This window comes from Ictalurus furcatus, chromosome 9 (genome assembly GCF_023375685.1).
Source record: "Ictalurus furcatus strain D&B chromosome 9, Billie_1.0, whole genome shotgun sequence".
NCBI classification, from domain to species: Eukaryota; Metazoa; Chordata; class Actinopteri; order Siluriformes; family Ictaluridae; genus Ictalurus; species Ictalurus furcatus.
The window spans coordinates 1,170,081-1,179,473 of NC_071263.1; the positions used below are offsets into that span (position 1 = coordinate 1,170,081).

Here is a 9,393-nt window from a genome sequence, read left to right on the forward strand (position 1 = left end):
CAAAACCGTGCGTCTCTCTAACCATTTCCGAGTTGGTTTGGAAGTATTGTTCGGCTTATCATAATGGAGAACGGTCCATTTACGGCCAATCAGAACCTCTTGGCAGATGTAACCAAGTTTTGGGCTGAAATAGCAATCTTCATAAGAGCCCCTGATCCACCAGCCTCAACGACAGCACCAAGAAAACCCAAATGATCCACCACCAGAACATATACCCATTATATCCGTTCCCTGATTTGTTCAAATCAACAACCGTCTTTCTCTTTTGTATTGAAAAGTTCTTTGTTTTTCCCCATGGTAATGGATGACGAAGCTATTTCACTTGTGTGCAACCTCATATTAATACCCCGTGGAAACAGAACATGGTTACCGACAACAACAGAGTTCCTAGAGACTCCGAGGACTGAAATCATTTTTCAAGAATCGATCATTTAAATAATCCTTAAGGGTGTCAGCAATGCCGCCACATATACAGATCTTTCGAGAGAAATTATTATTATTATTTTAAAAAGGAGCCCCCATGAGAATGATTTTTCTTTGGTATAGATAAAGCGTTCCACTGGGTCAGGGTGCCAATAACTCTCTCTCTCTCACACACACACACCCACCCACCCACACACACACACACACACACACACACACACACACACACATTAGCTTCAAATGATATTATCAGACAGTCAATAAGCAGGACCACACCACAGTTTCTGTGTTACTGCATTAAATCCAGCAAGATGTAGAAATGGCAGCCGTGTCAGCATGGTGTACGAGTTACATAAACAAAAAATGTTAAAGAACAACAGAAGACATCGGTCTGTAAATGTTAGCGTGAATTCATGCCTGCATCGGTGCGGAGGTGGATGTTAAAGATAAACTGGCAGAGAGAGAGCATGAGGAGAGAAACACTCTGCTTACTACAGTCTCTCTCTCTCTCTCTCTCTCTCTCTCACACAGTTTATATAAGAGCTTGGTTGCAGGGGTTTTCATATGCATATCCACATCCGTATGCAGTTGTGAGAACTAGATATATAGACAGCACTCCCACTTCACAGACACTGGGATTTTCTGATGATGATGATGATGCAGTTACACAAAACAGACTATATAAGAGCTCAGGCATAAAAGGTTTTCATACGCATTATGCATAAATATATAGACAGACAGACTAATGGTCCTGCTACAGAAATCAAAACGGACCTTTTTTTAACTCAACTCATTCATGTCAGTGGTCAGAATGGTCAGTGCTGTACTAATGACTTAGACATTTATTTCGTGTCTGGAATCTTCCACTATAAGTCAGTGACGACTCCCCCCCCCCCCCCTCACTAATTCGGCGATCGACTCGAGGGTGCAACTTGTAATTCCCCACCTTCAACCAATAAAAGCCAAAGAACACACACCCTTCACTTGAAATTCCAACTCGTCGACTCGAGGTAGTACTCGCCATTTCCGTGAACGTGCCGAGGTGGAAAACGAAGTCATTCCATCCTACATGTTAACACTTAGAAGGCAAGTCATTGTGCGATTACCCTAATGTGTTCACCTGTCCTGTGTCAAGCCTTTCATTAGCTTGTCTGTTTATATCGCCTCTTGGTTCGAAGACTCACCCTGAATTTCTCGCATTAAGTCCAAGATTTGTTTCTCGGTACCTTATTTCCTTAACCTTTCAGGTTTTGAGTATAAATTATTCTCATGTTGTGCCATCTCCGCCGATGTTTTGACCCCGTGTGTCAAGTGTAAAGAATGAAACACTTGGGGGGGCTTGCTGTTATAGGAAATAATCCACAACGTTGATTATTTTCCTATAAAACATCACATCCAAAGCATTTTATTTCTTCTTATACAACAGCAACTTGTCAATAGTTACAATGTTTAATTTACTAATGAATGACATGGCAAGCTTTTTATCCGTTTATAGCTATTTTTTAAAGGTCCTGGAACGTCCATTCCGAAGACGTTCCCAAGTTGGAAAACTTACTGACCGTTACAAAGCGCGGACACTGGAGACTCCTTCCCTAAAGATGAAATCAAAAAGTGGCGTTTATGTGAAGACAACGTGAAATTTTAGTCAGCAGAATCAGATTCGGTGCTCAGATCCGAGGTCAGCGTCCAAGCGTGTACTCTTAGTTTTGACGAAACCGGTGAAGGTAAAGCCTAAGCAATATTGGACCAGGTTTAGCCCCGCCCACTCTGCCTTTACGGAAGCGAAATTCTGTTAGTAAATACAGACGCAGAGAAAGCCGAGTCGAGTCTATGCTGTAAGTCGACGTAACTCTGCGACGTTTAGCTGCAACGCATTCAAGAAGTTTGAGCGCGACGTCTCCATCTTCTACATTGTGCGGTTTCCTCATTAATATGAAGCTGAACGTAGCTACAAAATCTTGAGTGAGAAAAGAAGCTCTTTTTCCTTTTTTCTCTCCTACTGAACACAACTGTAACTGTGCAAACAATGTCCCTTTGTGACATCAGCTCGGTGCGCAACACAACCGCTAACCTCTCACAGGGAAGAAGGAAAATACAACACCAACCAACAAATTAGCACCAGAACCATATTTAAAGGAGCTTTCCTTAAGGCGGTTTCCGAACACCGATACAGCAACACAACAGCAACAGCTTTCGTGGTTTTGTTTTGAGGTTTTTTTTTTTTGTGTGTAAATATTCAACAGATTCTCCAGTAATGATGTACAGCACTGTTCATGATCGAAATGATAAAGTGCAACGTGCACCAGCGCAGCTCTGGGGGGGGTTTACATCGCATCTCAGCAGGAAGAGCAATTAAACAGCGTTCTCCGGAGACGGCTGCGGGCTTCCTAGAAGCACTGGATTAGATAATAGATTATTTTCCACAAAGGGCTAATAGTGTGTTGTTGATCCCGTCTAAAACAACACGGGTGACTCGACAGTTCTGCAGTCTGGCGCCGGTTTCACAACGTTTAAACAATCGCGGCACGCTTCAGGGCGAAGACGGGAAAGGTAACTGACTTTGCTCAGTGTGAAGTGGACGCTGGAGTGTGAGGAGTGCAGCACAGCGCAGTATTGATGGAGTAAAAAGAGGAGAGCGGAGGGAAGAGGGTGGAAGGCTTCGTCCAAATCTACGGTCCGGAATCTGGAACAATGCGACCTACATTCACTACAACATGGCTTTTGAAAAACTCCCCCGTTCTGGAATACGACATTCCAAAAGGGGCAGTTTGCGTGTGTATATGTGTATGTGTGTGTGTGTGTGGGGGGGGGGGGGGTATACAAATGTCCCCACAAGGATAGGAATATCTGACGTTTTTATCCTGCTGCGGACAATTGGCTGGGCCTCACAAGAAAACACACAGCAAAAAGCCGTGTGTTTCAGGGGGCCCTGTTTTTATGTCTTAGAGGGGACCACAAGTCCCCACAAGGAAAGCAAGACCCGATTTTTTTTTTTATTTGCCAACACACACACACACCTTTCGGCTCATGTAGGGTTTTTTTGGTTTGTTTAGTTTTCGTTTCGTTTTGGATTATTCTAAGAAACAAAAACAGGTTTTCCTTGTGGCGACAATCCTGTAGCTGGTCCCCACAAATAAAACCTGTTTTTGTTTATAAATAAATAAATAAATAATAAAGCAAGCCAAAATATGCGTGTGGGGGACATCCTATGTACATCATGGTAGGGACCAAATGTCCCCACAAGTATTGGAATATCTGACATTTAAGGTTTAAACAGGAAAACCAGTTTAAACAATAAACATGGTAGGAATGTGTGAATGCTTTATATGTCCCCACAAACATAGTAATATCGGACAGTTTCGACCTTGTAAGGTCAAACGGTTTTAAAAACAGGCAGGACAAAAAAAAAACAAAAAAAAAAAAACCAGGTTAAGGTTAAGATTCTGGGTGTCATGTAGTATTAACAGTTATGTCAATAGTAGGTCCTTACAAGAATATTTCCCATCCCACTTTGTATGAAAACTCATCTAGCTTGACAATTCGCCGTCCAAAAACAGTCGAGTGCGACCGAGCCTCTCTGTTCTACTGCCGCGTTCCCGTCCCGGCACTCACATCTGAACGCTCGAGCAGATGTCACACTCTTCGACGGAAAAGCTTCCATCTTCGTGTCTGGGTCTCGTAACAGACGTTCATGACCGCCCGTAACTAAAATCAACAGTGTGACAAGTTCCGATCCTGCCGTCACCATGACAACAACCTGGGGTTTCCCATTTCTACCTTCACCTTCGACTGGACTCAACAGCTTTTAGATACATTCCCAGGCAGGAATTTCGTCATCCAGGCCACTTTGGAAGCAGTCGAGGAAGTCAAGGTGATTAATGCGACAATCCTGAAAGGATGTCTAGAGGAAAACAGGCGAACCTCGTGGTACGACTTTTAAACACCACGTTTACATCAATTCTAGAGATAAGAGGTGGTGGAACTCTCGACAGTGATCGAGGAGGAAGTTGCAGTTTCAATTAGAGCTCAATGATGAGTGCGTTTCCTTGCTGCGTCTTCACACACACACACACACACACACACACACACACACACACAAGCTAACATTAAGCAAATCAATCGGGGAGCATCGACTGGGATAACATGGAAGACAAATTAACCACTAGAGTAGAATGCTGTAGTAGTCAGATTTCAATCAGTCCACTTGGCTAGTGGGTTTCACACATCTAGCATCAAATCTACATTCACGAGATCAGGTTACACTATGGACTAGCTAGCTTGCTAACTAGCTCTCTCAATAACCAAGCCAACAAGCTGGCTACAATCACAGATATAAATTACAGGACACAATAATAAAAAAAAGGTTTGATTATCGGAACGCATGACCGACAGGTGTTTCTTGTTACCCGGGCGTGTCCTGTTAGATCGACTGTTTAAACAATAACTGGCTCTGAATATCTAGTCTTGGTTTTAGCCTTCAGTTTCACCTGCGACGACCGCGTTTATCGCTTAAAAAAGATAAACCGACACGAAGATCAGAGAGCTGCGTATGGGAGAAAAGCAAGCCATTTTGAAGCTGAGAAGAGGCGGGAAATCGATCAGAGGCGTCTCACAAACATTAACCAAAAGAACTGGAGTACTGAGCAATGAGACGCCTTGAGCGTAAACAAAACGTCATGAAGAACGTTTCGGTTTACGCGAGCTTACTTTTTGTGCGCGAGACCGGATCACGCCGATTCATGACGCAAACTAACACCTAGTTTCATCGTAAGCTCTGACGTGGAGAACACTGAGGCACTAGTGACCCTTAAACAGCATCTCAAACCGCAGCGATTTAATAAACAGCTCTCCGGCCCGCTTTAACGCTGTTTCGCTAACGGAACAATCCGAAAGGGAACGCTTTTTGACGAGGATCCTCTTGAGGAAATCCAGACAGAAAGGTACAGAAAGATGTTTAACCACAGCAACACGCTTTTCAACACCACCTCACAGATTCACAGCAGGGACTGAAACGGCAGTTCGTCACGACAGGAAGCGCGGAAGTCGGAGGAGAGAGAACCGAGCAGTCCAAAGAGTGGCGCGTTTTCCGTCTTATCTTTGTCGTGAAGATAAACGGAGACTTGTGCAAGTCAGTTCTTGTAGTGGAAACAGCTCGAAAGGTTTAATTTTCACATTTAAGATCCGTATCAACACACACACACACACACACACACACACACACACGCACAGCTTCATTTTTTTTTTTTCAGATTTTCTCACAGGAATAAGCCTTTTTCCATCAGATGGGGGGAGGGGAGGGGGAGGGGAGTCTGATCTCAGTGACTGTAACGGTTGTTGAGGCAGGTTTGAGTATTTAAGAAACTGCTGATCTCTTGGGTTTTTCACACATACACACACACACACAAACACACACACTCAGAAGTATTTGCCTTAGATTAAACAACAAAGAGGAATATTCGATTGTTAATTCAATAACACTGACTATACAGTAGTTCGCTGGTTTGAGGTAAATATACAGAGGTAAAATCAACAATGCCTTCAGAACGAGGCAGACTTCATCTCACAAACCCAAGTCTGTCTCCTACCAAACAGAAGATCGGCGTAGTAGCGATGTTTTAAAAAGTAATTCCATGAGAACAACGTTGTTACGTATCGTATAACCGATAATAAGCACACGCCAAACTGACACACAAAGCGAAATCCCCTGAATTAACACGCTGAACAGTGTCGGATTAACCCCCGCAGTGATTACGCGAGTTGATCCGGACCGAAATTCGTCACCGGAGAGGTCAAGTCAATAGCGTGAGTGTTAACGAAACACGCGAGATCGAACATGTGAGGCTCATGAGAAAAGAACGACCGATTTTAGACTTGTATATTTGTTTACGCACCAAAGAACAGAGCCCGTGACAGCGCTGAAGGCCAGACGGAGCAAAGCCACAGCAGACGGACAGCTTTACTGTAAAATCCCCGTGATTCATTTCCACCTGTGGAAACTTCTCTCATATCCCACGATCTCAGAACAACTCAAATTTAATTAAACACCACCACGGAGCAAAACTAATAACCGATCAATAAAAAAATAACATGGATCTGTACAATATCTACAGTGTCAGATGAACTCTCAGTAAGCATGTGCGACTGTGTAAAATATAGATCTATACATATGTGTGTGTGTGTATATATATATATATAGGGGAGAAGAGGAAATAATGCATAAAAATGTTCAACATTACGCTACAAATATTATATAAATGTACGTTGTCTTTAATGGGAGTTGAAAATAACAGGATTAACCTCGTTCATCAGTCACTAGCTGTCGTGTTGCTATGGTTACCAAAAAGACACCGGTGATGTTCCAGAAGAAGCTGCAACTTCTCATAGGATAAAATGTCCTTGCATCATTTGAGGAGTCGTTTAGAAAATGTCCGTGCATCATTTGAGGAGTCGTTTAGAAAATGTCCGTGTACCGTTTGAGGAGTCATTTTCAAATGTACGTGTATCATTTGAGGAGTCGTTTAGAAAATGTACGTGCATCATTTGAGGAGTCATTTAGAAAATGTACGTGCATCATTTGAGGAGTCATTTAGAAATGTACGTGTTCCGTTTGAGGAGTCGTTTTCAAATGTACGTGCATCATTTGAGGAGTCATTCACAAATGTATGTGTATCATTTGAGGAGTCATTTTCAAATGTAAGGGTATCATTTGAGTAAGTATATGTAAGTGAACCATTTGAGGAGTCGTTGATAAATGAATATGCAATTTCAAGAACAGTTTACAGCTGTAAGTGCATCACTTACTGAGTCATTTTTAAGTGCAAGTATCAGTTAAGAGTTGTTTAGAAATGTAAGTGTATCGTTTCAGGTGTCGTTTATAAACGCAAGCATATCGTTTGAAGAATCATTTACAAATACTGGTTGCCAGAGTAACATTTATCAGTGGGTGGCGCAAATAGCATTCCACTTTTCACAACAAATCTGTGTTCTTGACGCTAAAATGAAACACTCGGGAGGGAGAGCGTTCGCGTATAAAATTCACTATATGAATCATATCCTACGAGATGAAGGAGAAGCAGCGTCGCGGACAGACCGTCGGGGCCCATGAAACAATTCGCAGGCGGCATGGCGAATCACGGATCACGTGCGCTCTACTGTCTTCACTCTCATCGGTAGTCGCCGCACCAATGCGCTTCAAATTTGCATAACTTTTCTCGACTTTTTCGTGTCACTGGACACGCCCACACCTAGTCACCGGCTCTCATTGGTCTCCGGTCGCTTTGTCGCTGTATGTGTGAACGTACCTTTACACCCGTGGCTCGCGTCGCGCCGATATCCCGTAGAACTGCGCTCTCGCTCTTGCGCAACTTCCTATATCAACCTTCTGACCATGAATGTGTGTAACAACATAATTAGCTAGGAATTGATTTGATTGTCAGACTGCAGAGGAGACGACACGTAAATAAAGCAGGCGCGGTATAGAGATATCGTGGAGATATCGGAAGCATGTATTGGAATATCGCGGTAACGATAATATCGCGCAGTCCTGCGTGAAAACACTGCGGGATGAATTACGCAGAGCTCCTTCATCAAGTCTGAGCTGCTAAAACTGTTGTTTTGTATGTTTTAGTATGACTCAGACCTGGAGATAGGCTTGCACGCCTTGCAGCAACTTGTGGATATTTGTTTTGTTTTTTGGTGAGAAACGAAACGGAAACATTCCCGCGGTGATGTTTGGGTTTGTAGCAGAACCGGTAGTTTCAGGCAACTTTGAAGTTTGTGCATGCTTTTCTGTTTAGCGCAGGTCCATAATGATGATGATGATGATGATAATGATGATGATGATGATGGAGGAGGAGTGCAGAACACTTACCTTGGAGGTTTTGCACTCGGATGTCGCTGATCTGCCCGATCAGTTCCTCCCGCTCGAACCAGTCGGTCCACTCCTGGCCGGCCATGATGGCAGAGCAGCTCCTCTCCACCTGGTGCGGGGGAAAACTCTTTTCCCTTTAAAATATTCCTCGGAGCCTCTCGGTGCCCATGCGTGCAGCTGTGCGAAAATCCTCCAGTCTAGAGGAGAGGAACATCTGCTGCTGCTGTTTCTGACTCCGGCTCGCGCATGATGATGATGGTGGTGGTGGTGATGATGATGATGAAGGTGCACCGACTTTCCTGCAGCAGCACTATTACTACTCCTCCTACACTCTCTCTCTCTCTCTCTCTCCGTGTGTGTGTGTGTATGTGTGTGTGTGAAATGCAGTGCAATGGTAGCAGCACCTGGGTCAGATTTCCCGTCATTCTCCATGCACGCCTACAAACCCGGGTTGCCAGAGTATAACGATCAAGGTTGCCAAGTACCAATCTAAACCCTCTTAATTCATCTCGAACATTCCTGTAACCTATATCTTGTTTTTCACCTTTATGGTTCCTTAAAGGTGCATTAGGTAAATTAATGCACCGTTATTTATTTGTTTGTTAAAAGATTAGATCTATAACAGTTAAGTGGGTTCAACGTTTCTCCCATGTTAAACCCAGGTTCTACGATGGCCCGCAGACAGTAGGCACATCCAAACACAAACAACCTTCCAGACCAGAAGTTTGTTTCCAAACAGGTTTTTCTCAGCGACTTAATGCACTTCTGCTAAGGCCACGGTCGCATCGGCGACACTGGGGGAGGTTTTATTGTTGTTGGGGTTTTTTTTTTGTGTCATGTCCTACATATATCTACAGAGTTATTTGTACAAGTAAGGAATAAAATAAAATTTTAAAAAATCGACTATCGCACCTTTTATTGAGATTTAGAAATCATAACTAATTTTAATCCTTACATTTCTGACTTTAACCCAGCGTTCACTTTAGCATGTCAGGCGAAAAACCCTGTGAAGGAAGCATCAGGACTAAATCAAATATATCATGAACATATGTATTGTATGATATGATTTTAAAATAATAGATAAATAAACATTATATATA

At 43.1% G+C, this 9,393-nt stretch overlaps 1 protein-coding gene across 3 annotated transcripts in view; it reads right to left on the minus strand.

Annotated features, from left to right (window-relative positions):
• Positions 1-8,677, minus strand: part of clmna (calmin a) — a 28,067-nt gene extending 19,390 nt beyond the window's left edge. For all 3 annotated transcript variants that reach the window (XM_053632237.1, XM_053632236.1, XM_053632235.1), the window contains exon 1: positions 8,294-8,677. In XM_053632237.1, coding sequence (XP_053488212.1) covers positions 8,294-8,378 — 85 coding nt within the window. In that variant the 5' untranslated portion in view covers positions 8,379-8,677. The remainder of the gene's footprint in view (positions 1-8,293) is intronic.
• Between the last annotated feature and the right edge of the window lie 716 nt (positions 8,678-9,393).